A 12,193-nucleotide genomic window follows, 5' to 3' on the forward strand; every position below is an offset into this window, starting at 1 on the left:
AAGAGAGAGAGAGAGAGGTTGAGGCACAATCCTGGAGGCCATTTGCCACTGCGTTGGCATAAAAATATTTATACGCTCGCTTGAGTCCAAATTGATGCGCGCTGCCTTACGAGTATGCAAATTTTTGGTTGTCTAAGCAACCGCAGTGCCAAGCTGTTGTTGTATGTTCGGAGCTGGAGCTGGACCTGGACCTGGAATCTCAACCGACCCGGACATGGGCATGTAATTTGTGCTGATAGATTCTACTTAATGGCATGGCATTAGACACATTTGTTGCCACAGGCATCAGGCATCAGGAACAGCAACCGAAACAGCAGCAACAGCCCAGGCCTAGTCCTTGATATCGATTTGAGCTCAGCGGGGCATTCAAAATCAGTTTTGAATGGTCTTTAATCCCGCACCGCGCCACAGACCTCAAATTTTCGCTTTCACATTTCCATTTGACAAAACATTTCACACACACACACGCGTTCGTTTGCACCCTTTCCCAGCATTTTGCCGCTAATTTGATTGTAAATTTAGATGGCATCTCCATGTAATCCACACAGAATTCCTCGAATGACAAATGCATGCATGCGCGGGCGGGGACGAGATTACTAATGAAAAGACCATTGGGTATTCCCCCAGCACGTACGGCCATGTGTGTGTTTGTATCTGACGGATACGAGCTGCGAATTAGTGGCATCTTTTGCCGGAAATTCCCCGGATATTGACTCATATAAGGAGAGAGTGATTCCCAAGAAAAACGATAGGGAAACTCCTTTATAGAAATAATGGAAATGATACTGATTTATTGAGATATCCGGAACAAACGATTTTATTAAAAAAATCCATTACAAAAATCCATCCAGAATATATATATATGTTAATCAATTATTCAATGGAAAACTGTTGTGATTTATAATGAGAATAATCAACCATAAAATTTTTTACTTTTGAAAGCCATTATATAAATGAAATATTGATTCATTCTTTAATTATTTGCAGGGTAAGTACAACTTTAAACAGAGCAACGATTGCCATTTACCAAGTTTACCCAATGGAAACGGCTATAGTATCGCGCGTATAGGTATGTATTTGTAGAGCATCTAAATGGGCATTGGTGCATTACAATATGTACATACATACATATACGTATATACGTATGTAGATAAACATAATGGCATTTTCTGGTGCCTGCATTGTCAACGGCTGTTTGCATTCTGAGGGCGTGGTCACGGCCGCCAGTGTGGCAGGCCAGGCATAAACTGGCCGCTACAGCGACCGCAGAAAATGCCAGTTGAATTATAGACCATTTGAATGAAATTATTTTAATTGCGTAAATCACTTTGCAGCCAAACCAAAAATTCAACAATGCTGCGGTGGGCTGTGCACTGTGCACTGTGCAGAGGCAGTGCCAGTGCCAGTACCAGTGCCCGTGGCGTTGGGTGGTTGAAGTAAAATGTGGCTCACTTATTGGGCCAATCTCATTTAATGCTCGCCACTTTTGCGGCCAACAAAGCAGAAATACTCGTAGTGGAAGAGGCTGGAAGAGCAGAATATAAAAAGGGTTGGGAAGGGGCAGGGAAGGGTTAGGGAAAGTAGAAATACTAGAAAATTTTACCAAAATATTTCTGTTTGCATATTTGCACTCCATTCCCAGATAATTGTTTTCGCTAGGTCGACAATAGAAATAAATTCTGGCAACAATTGCCACACCGCGTCCACCGCGTCCCTGGGGCTCTGTTTGAGTGGGCCACTTGTAATTGCAACTATAATTTGTACAAATTATCGCCAATGTTATGAATGCATTTCATTTTGGCAGCACAGCGCGCGCCCACCGATGCTTAATTCGAATGGAACACACGGCGTATGCGTGATATCAATATAAACACATTTTGCATTCAGTACGACCCTTGAAGCGGCGATAAATGCAATGCATTGCAATGTTTCCATAATTTATGAATCGCCACGGACAGATGGGGCAAATATTTTCCAGCACTTTTCGTGCATTATATGAATAAATCGAAATAAAACAGAAGGGGAACGGACTCCGAACAGATGTCGCACAAACTTTAAACTCCATCAGGATCTAATCCTGCAGTCAGCTAAAAAAAAAGGTTCACAAGCCATACACACAGACAAACACTTTGACAAATCAACTCGAACTGACGCCGCCAGCATCCACACACCAGGACTGGGAACGACACGCTTCAATAGTCTTGGTAGCAGTGCCAGTTCCCTGTCCCATTCCTGGTCGTGGCCCATGCAGTAAGTGTTTGGATGGCAGGAATTTTTGGTTTGACTCTCAAGTGGTTATTGTTGTCAGGCCCCGTCATAATGCAGAGACTGACGACACGGCGGTATTGCGATGATGCGAGATACGTGGCATGATAAATGCTAGAGAGCGCCATCTAAATAAGGCTTAGTGCCCAGCCGCCCAAGTATGACTGTGAACTATGAACTTATGGCATATTTGCTCGCCTTCAGCAGCAATCAACGCTCTTAGCGTTGAGTGGGATTACTCTGGTCGGGGGAGGTGATTTCAATGCGAGTCTGAGAGCTACTTGTAGTCGTCTCCAAATGAAGAGGCGCCGTTGACACGACAGGAGCCCACAGGAACCACTTGCAGGATCAGCGATAACAGGTCGTCCCACATATGTTCGCAGGACTTGTGCGAACATGAACTTCCTTCCACTTCCGGCAACTGGTGGTGAGGCTCACATGCCTGAAATTTATGTACATATGTACAAAGCTCGTGGAAGAAAGAAGAGGGAAGATAAAACACACAGCGAATAAGAGGCTAAAAACCGTATGTATGTACTTACATGCTCAGTGGCGCCACGAACTTACACCGTGTATGTTTTGAACTAAATTAAATGAAATCACAAGGTATGGCAACTCTATACTACTTGCACTCGTGTGTGCGAACCGGTTGGATAAGATGATATGATAGTATTGGTTCTATAAGACAAACATTGAGAGTTTTATCGTATATACGATTTAGAACATGTGTTCCAAAATGTATCAAAGTGGCGCCACTACAGGCTCAAAAGAAAATTATAGCTATGCTTGTACTTATTATTTCTATACGAGGCCACCAGGCGGCGCTTTATTAAGCCCATGATACTCATGGCATGAGTCGTCATAGTCATGTGTGCCCGGACTGGGGGTTACTTTGGCCTTCTGCTGGAGCGTGAGGCGTTTGATGGAGAGCAGGGAATTGGCCTTTGGATCACCAACAGCGACCCATCAGCCATCCACGCACCAGCAGGACTTAACTTTTGTAATTGTAAATATGGGCGTGTAGTACGCCTCCTCGTGGGTGGACTCCTTATCAGTGATGTGTACTCCAGTCGTACACAAAAGTGCAACTATGACTCCTTTTCTGGCTCCTTTTTACTGCTCTCCACGGCTCCAGCATCGCAAAGAAACCAAAGACCAGCCAATATTAGCGCAATTCCAACGCCAGACAATGCGGTTAGTGGCTCTTGGTATACCAGCGTGCCTAAAAGAAACTATCAACAGGGAATTAGTCAGGGGCCATAGCTAGTTCTGGTGTTGGGGCACCTACAGATAGCACATAGTTGGACGCTGCGCACAGCACAACGCAGGTCAGGGTCTGCTCCGTCATTTGTAGCGCTTTAAGGAAGCAGCGCAGATTGCAAACATTGCATATCACCATAAGGACCAATGGGAGAAGCCGCAGCAAACCAAATTCTAGCGATAACATAAAAATATAAATTACTTTTGGGAAAAATCTAAAATTACTTACCCAGATACGAGGAATCCGAAAAGTTTACTCCGCCTGAATCTTGAAAATACAGCAGCTTCTGTGCGCTGAGGTGGCTGGGCAGCTTGCCAAAAAAGCTGCCGCCGGCAGCACAAGCGCCTGCCACTAAGCTATAGCGGTAGTTGACCAAAGATTCCATTTAATTGTTTCGATTATAAACAAATATAAATTGTAAACAGCTGTTGCACGAGCTGCCAACTCGTGTGCAGTAATGTTAGTACAGCAAGAAAACGGAAGTGGCGCTGTTCGTATTTGTAACGAAACTAAAAAAAATGGAAGAAACTGTGTCGCCATCTAGCGACTTTGAAGCGAAGCTCTGTTCTGCAGCTGTTTGGCGCCAAGCCTTCCATTTGAATAAAATCCTGGACCCTGCTCGATCTGTGGCATAGCCAAACTCCGGGGAGAACTTGGGGGCACTCGACAATTAAATCGAACAAAGTCTCAGATTTGCTAATTGCGCGTTGTATTTCAGAGATTTTTTTTGTTTTTCTTTCTTCTGGAATAATCTACTTGCTGTATACATAAATAATACAAATGTTCTTGTATCTCTCAACAAAACTCAATTCACATGCTTGCTGTACCAAAGTAGTTGGAATACATTTTGCAGTACATTTAGAGTAGACAAAGCAAAATCCGAATGCTGGCTGGATAGCTGGCTGGCTGGCGATAATCAATTCAATTCAAACGTGTACACATTTATTTATTGGTTTGGAAATTGCTTAAGTGTTTTTGCATTTCATTTCGTTTCATTGCTTTGCTTTACTTTATCGATTTAACTATAATTTTTGCTAGCGTATATTTAATTAAATATATATTTCATACTTTCGCATAATACTTAGCTTGTCTTGTTCATTTCTCACACCACACACGCTTGCAATCTCAGGCAAATAAACAGGCAAATCTAGTGAACAATCCATCAATTAATAAGAGTCCTTAACAATTCTATATAAATAGTTTTGCTGCTTTTGCTGTTTTTTCTGTTTTTTTGATTTTGATTCTCATTTTATAATATAATATATATAGACTAAACTAAGGTAAACTGCTCACATTTATTTTCTTGGATAAATCTTTATATATTTGTGTGTATATATAAATTTGTTGTTGTGTGTGTGTGTGTGTGTGTGTAGTGTAGCTTTCGTTATAGGAAAATGCAACGACTTTGAGCCGTTTATGTGGAGCTCACAGAATTGAACTCTTTGTTGAATCAAGTTTTCTGGTTTATACAATTAATATAATTCTCAACAAATTTTCTCACTACATTTCTAAAAAAAAGACACTTTTTTGTTTTGCTTGCTTACACAAAATCCCACATAAAAAATGGTCGAATCTATCTATCTGACAAATCTTTGCGATGGCATTCGTCACGATAATGCCTCCTTCTCTTGGTTAATACCCTGTTAAACAGTTGGAGCGTGTTGAGCTGAGCGCTGTGCTCCTACATGAGGACGCAACACTTGCGGCTGGAACTGGTGCTGTCGCTGACTACGTCGCCTGTGATGCCGCTAAACTTGTTCACCGAATTGCTCGTTGCCGGCGATGCCGCCTCAAAGTCCAGCAGGCTGCCGGGACCACCACCACCCATGGGGCCCAGTCCCAGCGGTTGGGTGGAGATCGGTGCGGTGGCTGCTCCCACTGACGCTGCTCCGCCTCCACCTCCACCGCTGTTGTTGTTGTTGCTGGTGCTGTTGTTATTGTTGTTGTTGGCCCCTAAAACAGAACCATTAGTTGTTGTTGTTGCTGTGGCTGTTGCTACTGCCGCTACAATGGGATTCGATGCTGTGGATGTTGTCGTTGTCGTAGTGGGGTTTGATGTCGATGATAACTCGAAATTGCTAAGGACATTCGCGGTGCGTGAGAGGGAGCGCTGCTTCTTTAAGTTCGACAGTGTCGCAGCACTGAAGCCGCCATCCATGTGGGCAGCATGTTGCTGTTGCTGTTGATGTTGCTGCAACAGCATTGCATGTTGCTGGAGCTGCTGCTGATGATGCGTGCTGTTCGTGTCTGTGTGTTGGTTGATGTTTTGTGTGTGTGTGTGGGTGATTTGTGTGGGCGGGGTTGCGTTGATGATGATTAGGCAGGCAGGCAGGCAGGCAGGCAGACGACACAGAACGAGCGACAACAACACAAAAAAGAATAGAACAGAAACAAGCAAACGTTATTTAACTTTTCTCTTTTTTTTACTGTCTGAGAGTTAAGGTTTTAAAACCCTGTAACCATGTGCGGGGGTGTTAGTTATACGTGGCTTATGTTACATGTAATGTTAGAGGATAGGGGATAGAGGATAGATAGACGTGCAATCGTAGAGGATGGTTGTATTTGGAGGGTCCCTAAGCATTGCATAAATCAAAAGGACTTTCTTTTTGGTTGTACATACATACAAATCGCTTTAAAATCTACTCTATATATCTAATCCACAAGTAGCTGTATTTAAATAATCGTTTCAACATTAAAAGCAAACAATTTTATTTATTTTTAAGCTAATATCCAATAGAATTGACGGAAATATAATCCAAAAAAAAAAATATTATTTCATGTATGTACATTTGCAAGTGCAATAGAAAATAACTCTGTTATGTGCAAGCAATGAGCACTCTCCACTTACAGGGTATATCCCCAGTCAACTACCTAGATATTCTGTTAGTTTGGTTTTGCTGCTTAGCCGGGAGTACTCGTATTTTCATTTTCATTTAATAGAGTCGTTAAATACACATTAAACATTGACATTGACACGGGCGACAGTGGAAGCGCTTAAGCCGAGCATTCGCTTTTGGCTCACAGGTGGATGCAGTGGCAGCAGTTGATTGTATGGATGGATGTGTGGATGGATGGATGGATGGATGGATGGATAGATGGATGTGCGGGTGGATGATTGGGAGGCATGCGTGGCACGCGGCCATTGATAGAGATGACACCACTCACCCACTAGAACGGTGACCTGGACATTGATCTTGCCGTTGGCAGCCTCTTTGGACGACTGGAACTGCACGGCCTCGGCACTGGCCGCCGTACCCTTGTCGGTAAGGATGACGGCCGCCGCCGAGGTGGCGCGCTGCATCTCACCCACGGCACCGTCCTGGGCTCCCTTCAGGCGGAGCAGCTCATCGTTTTCGCGGCCATCGGGTGGACGACGCGACTGGAAGGAATGTGTTGCGGTTGTTGTGGATGTGGATGAAGTGATCGACGTGGCGTTGTCCACCGCATCGGCGGACTTGGAGTGTGGCAGTAGCTGGCCAGGGCCATGGCCATTTTGGCTGGCCGTCGAGGGACGCTTCTCACCGTTGTGATTGCTGCTGCTGCTGCCGCCGCCGCTGCTGTTGCCGTAGCCATAGCCATTGGACAGGGGATCCACAGAAGCAGGGGCCCCCTCTGTGGCGGTCGCCTCCTGGGCCTGCAGCCGTAGGCGTGTCTCCTCGACGGCATCCTTTTTGGTTGTCAGCGTTTTGTCCCGCAAACTGGTTCGACGCACCGATTGCGCTCTGTTCAGGCATGGCAGACATATAGATTGATTAGTCACTGGATGGGAGGATTGATTGGGGTTAAAGGGGGTTCATGCCTGGTATTGTTGCTCTGGGAGCGGCGAACGCGCCTTCGTTGCGCCTCGGCCAGTCGTTTGCTCTCCTGCTCCGTTTTCAGCTGCTCAATGCGCTCCCTGATCTCGGGATCCTCACAGATATCTACGAAAGAATAATAGATAGCAGTTAATATATACATTTATTTGTATGTACATATATAGACAGAAGGATATGTGCATACCTGAGGGCGTCTCATCGTCCTTGTTGCGGACATTCAAATCGGCGCCGCATTGGGCCAGCATCTCGAGTACTTCAAGCTAGAAAGGAAAGGCTTAATATTATCCTGTTTTTGTGGAGTATTTGCCGTCGGCTGCCTTACATGACCCCAGCAGGCGGCCGCGTGCACTGGCGTCCACAGATCCTTGTCCATGGCATCCACATTGACGTGTTGCTCCAGCAGGAACTCCACCACGCGCACATATCCATTGGCGGCGGCTATGTGGAGCTGCAAGAGTTGGTAAAACGCTCAAGTTATTAACAGAACAATTGTCAGCAGATTTGAGGGACTCACTGGTGTGGCACACTGATAGTCCGCCTCCTCGAGATCGCCGCCAGTGCGGACCAGTTCCATGAGATCCCGCAGCATGATGCGTTCCGTGGAGGAGCGCGTCTCGTCGATCAGCTCCTGGGTGACGCCACGCTGGGCCATCTCGCCCTCGATGAAGTCCAGCGAGTTCTCGTCGTCGCACAGGTCATAGGGCATATTGCCGTCCGTGTTGACGGCCAGCAGGTTAGCACCGTGCCGGATGAGGATGCGCACCAGCTCGAGGTGGCCGCAGGTGGCCGCCGCATGCAGCGGCGTCCATTTATCACTGTCCTGCGCATCCACATCCGCCCCGTACTCGAGCAGCAGCTGCAGCATCTGCACATTGTTGTCGATGCACGCCTGGTGCATGGCCGTCAGTCCGTCCTCATTGGCCGCATCCGGCGTAATGCCATGCTGCAGCAGCGCCGCCACCTCTGGCATATCGTTACGCGAGGCCGCCTCCAGCAGCACCACGCTGTTCTCAAAGGATATGTGCCGCCGGCCGCTCACCGTCCCCGAGCCGTTGGCGTGCCGAAAATGATGCGTGGTATCTCCAGTGCCGTTCATCAGACTGTGGCCGTGGCCGGCACTGCTTGCTGCCACCGCAGCGCTTCCTGTATTGCCCTTGGCTCGCTGCAGCTTTGCCCACTCCTTGTCCTTCTGCCGCGACAGCTTCAGCTGCTGGGCACGTCGTCTAATTAGAGGGCAGAGATGCAGAGTAGTTATCAGAGTTATCAATTAGATATGCGGCATGGCTTGTACTTACAATCTGGCCAGCTGGAGGCGCTCGTGGGTGGGCAGACTCTCCACCGTTTGCATCTCGGCCACCAGATCTGCATGCTCCATCTTGAGCTGCTTCGCGTAGCTGGCATCCTCCTGGCTCTTGCGTTGTATCAGAATACCCTTAATCATTTTGGACAGACGCGCTCGTATACCTTACGGATATATGATATGTTTCTTCTCAGTTGTATTCAAACGCAAATTTTAAGCATTTGATGACGGCAATTTATGTGGCTGCCACTGTAGATGTAGATGCTGCTGCTGTTGCTGCTGTTGCTCTTTCGTGTTTGTGTATGCAAAGTGTAATTTGCATCTTTGAATTTGTTTTGATTTGATTGCAAGTGCGGATGTGGCTTCTGTCTGGTGTCTATTGTGGTTGTGACACTCTGTTGATGTTGCTGTTTCTGTTGCTGTTGCAGCTGCAGCTTCCGTCTCTGGCTACTCCTGGACAATACCCGAGGCTGCCCTCATGGCAACGAGACCACGCTTATCCTTCGTCCTGCTGCCTCTGTCCTCACGCTATCTCTGTTTGCTTATTATTATTGGGTTGGTCCTTCGTGCTCCCGTGCTCCTGTTGATGTTTGTCCAAGCTCTCATTCGCTTTCACTGCAAATTTTCGTTGTGCTTCTCTGCAAAAAAAAATAAACAAACGAAAATTCAAATTAAATTCCAAAAAATTGCATAGCAAATGCAGCAGCAGCAGCTGTACAAGCGCAAGTCTTAAATCTAGTTGGCGGATAAAAACATAAACTAAGATAAATGATCCCATTCCCTGCTTTATGAGCTACTACGGCGGGTCGGGGCTACGGAGGTGTAGGTGCAGCGCGGTCAAGGCAATTGCGTTAATGGATCCCCATATCATCGCACAAGCCAGCTAGTCTATTCAGTCCCCATTTTCGTCGTCGCCTTACACGCTATATACTTAAGTATACCCTGTATTCAAAGAGTAAATGGGGTATATTGAACAGAGGGAAGCGTTTCCAAGAGCCCATTTAATATATTTATATAATATATATTAACTTGATGTCAAGCCACGTGTGGTGCCTTTTACAGAGTTCAACTAATTGGCGGCACTTCACTACACCAAATAATGACTGACTAATGCCACTGGTTTTGTTTGAAATTGTAAAAAGAACTACAGAAGGACGTGAAAATAATCAAAGGATGTTCTAGGTTTATATCTATTGAATTCTGTTTTGATCAATTAATCATGTTCCATATGAACAAAGCGCACACACGGAGTATGCAAACATTGTTACATACTCGTATTTATACACCAAAGTGAATGCGCACTTTCTCAATCATTTTGCTGTCTTTTTGGGTGCGTTGAAGTGTAAGAATAATGCTGATGACGCATTCTGTTCTTAGCTTCCCCCATCCCCATCTCCTTCTTGGCCAAGGCTGAGACCCTGCCATCGATAGCCTGGCCAATGCCTCAAAAAATGCCTTCAGCCATTGCTCTGCCTTAAATTGCATGCCAAGAGGCCATCAGACAGACCATCCGACCATCAGTAGCCATCAGCCATCAGCCATCAACCATCATCGAGTTAAGTTTATTTAACTCGAAGCACAAGCCACAAGTCCAATCTCATGTGCAGCCAACTTGATCCTGCCAATGGGGAAGGGCCATTGCGGATGACTAACGAATAAAAGGCTTACAAAGAGAATTCCAGAGTGAAGGAAATTGAAAAAGAAATGCTTTTCCTCGTCTGAGATGCACTAAGTCGCTAATTTACTATGGCCTCTATGCCCCTCCTCGAGGGGCAAAAACATTTAAGGGAAAGGAGAGAAATGCGGAAAGTCCAGGGGATTACCTTGAATGATTTATTATACGAGTAAAGTTCATGCCAAAGAGAGGAGAGAGTACCATAGAGGGGTGCGATTAAGGTGCAACAAATGTTTATTTCATTTTCATTTAATTTATTTCTACATATATGCAACACGAAATGCAGCCGTTCTTTAGTGAACATTTGGTACCCCTTCAGACTGCAAATTGTTCATGAGTACAACCAAACTCTATGGCCATAAAATTAAGCAAATCCAAGACAGTTTCTAGTCATTAGATTATTGCGAGTGTTTTCTGTTTGCTGTGTAGACTATTTCTTTTCTTCTGTGCTTTGGTCACCGTTACTTTGCTGGCTGTTGTTGATGTCATTTGACATTTGCCGGTGAGAGTGAGAGTGTGCTTGCTGAGAAGCGATAAGAACTGCAGAGTCTTGCTGAGTGCGAGCGACGGGCTTGCTGAGAGACTTGCTCATAGAGTTGGTCGTGAGAAACGATACGAGCTGCAGTCTTGCTGAGTGCGAGCGAGAGGAATGCATAGAAGAAGCTTGGAAACATACATACATAAGTACATGTGTACACTCAAAGATCGAGAGCGGCGCTTTAACTCAAATGAAACACCCAACGACTGCAAAGAGAGGCTGCGTCAGCCAGTGACGTCAACAACGATCATGATCATTCAGGTCTTCGTCCCCCTATCGAATACCAATTCAATTCCACTCTAAACTACTGATCAATGCAGAAAAAAGGGCCCCAAACACCAATGAATTCTTTGATGGCATAAAAAGGGAAAATAAGGAACACAAAATATAAATAATAGCCTGAAAAGAGTCATAGAAATCCCAAGGATCTAATACTCCTCCTTTTCAAGGGTTGCTATGGGCGGCAGATGTGATGGAAACACAGCTCAAAATGTTGTTGGCAATGCAACTCTATTATATTTACCTATAATTCTCTGAACTAATAAAATTCTACTTGAAATGCATGCGAAAACACGTTTCAGTAGTTAGGAACTACTTCAAATAAATTGAACATTTACACATTAATCATACAATATTTATGCACAGCGATATTTGCTTATACATATGTACATACATACATATGTATTTTGTTCATTGGAAATTTGTTCATTTGCTTAATTTACTCAAGGCTTTTGCATTCGACATACATAATTCTAAGTAATTCACAAATACAAAAAATCATAAATAATGCGTATGAATATTGTTTTCATTGTGATTTGTGATATAATCAATTAATTATTTACCTGCAATATTTAGTCGCTCAATAAACCCCAAAATATAAACTTTGTGCATAATTTCACGTTTTGTTGAATATGAATATAAATTTCCCCCCCAAAAAAAGACAAAAGGCAAAAAGAACAATTATTGTTGAATTAAGCAATCAATCATTCGAATGTTTCTTGTTTTCCCTATGGCATGCATAAACTAACATATGACTATCTCTTTTGTCTCTCCTTAGCTTTCATCTGCTGCAAGATAATCTCAATGCCCTCGGAAATTGCATTTTCCAATTACTCTCATTTTTGGGCCATGAAATATGGTGCGTGCATCTCGTTCGTATCGTATCGTATCGTATAGTCTTTCATATTGCAGGCCATGATAGTCATTAAAAGAACAATTTAAATCGAATATCGATTATGGCTTGACTAACAGCACACACTTTCTGGCATCCGGTTACTGCATAACGGCTTCAGGATGCATTCAATGCATGTCCTGGTTTCCTTGACGTTGCTGCAGCAGT

The 12,193-nt window shown here is 44.7% G+C and overlaps 2 protein-coding genes across 2 annotated transcripts in view; both read right to left on the reverse strand.

The window, feature by feature from the left end:
• Nucleotides 1-2,900: 2,900 nt before the first annotated feature.
• LOC111070882 lies at nucleotides 2,901-3,957 on the reverse strand. The gene is made up of 3 exons (XM_022361918.2): nucleotides 3,755-3,957; nucleotides 3,554-3,699; nucleotides 2,901-3,497 (listed from the first exon to the last, which is right to left on the reverse strand). The coding sequence occupies exons 1-3, from the start codon at nucleotides 3,909-3,911 to the stop codon at nucleotides 3,354-3,356; spliced, it is 447 nt and encodes a 148-aa protein (XP_022217610.2). The 5' UTR covers nucleotides 3,912-3,957; the 3' UTR covers nucleotides 2,901-3,353.
• Nucleotides 3,958-4,455: 498 nt separating this feature from the next.
• The window catches only part of LOC111070863 (protein phosphatase 1 regulatory subunit 16A), a 42,794-nt gene continuing 35,056 nt past the window's right edge, over nucleotides 4,456-12,193 (reverse strand). The window contains exons 3-10 of the mRNA XM_041594024.1: nucleotides 8,637-9,279; nucleotides 7,856-8,564; nucleotides 7,664-7,789; nucleotides 7,526-7,601; nucleotides 7,326-7,446; nucleotides 6,692-7,248; nucleotides 5,432-5,773; nucleotides 4,456-5,395 (exon numbers count right to left, since the gene is read on the reverse strand). Of these exons, the coding sequence (XP_041449958.1) occupies nucleotides 5,208-5,395; nucleotides 5,432-5,773; nucleotides 6,692-7,248; nucleotides 7,326-7,446; nucleotides 7,526-7,601; nucleotides 7,664-7,789; nucleotides 7,856-8,564; nucleotides 8,637-8,782 (2,265 nt within the window). The 5' untranslated portion in view covers nucleotides 8,783-9,279 and the 3' untranslated portion in view covers nucleotides 4,456-5,207. The remainder of the gene's footprint in view (nucleotides 5,396-5,431; nucleotides 5,774-6,691; nucleotides 7,249-7,325; nucleotides 7,447-7,525; nucleotides 7,602-7,663; nucleotides 7,790-7,855; nucleotides 8,565-8,636; nucleotides 9,280-12,193) is intronic.

This window comes from Drosophila obscura, unplaced genomic scaffold (genome assembly GCF_018151105.1).
Source record: "Drosophila obscura isolate BZ-5 IFL unplaced genomic scaffold, ASM1815110v1 contig_208, whole genome shotgun sequence".
Lineage (NCBI taxonomy): Eukaryota > Metazoa > Arthropoda > Insecta > Diptera > Drosophilidae > Drosophila > Drosophila obscura.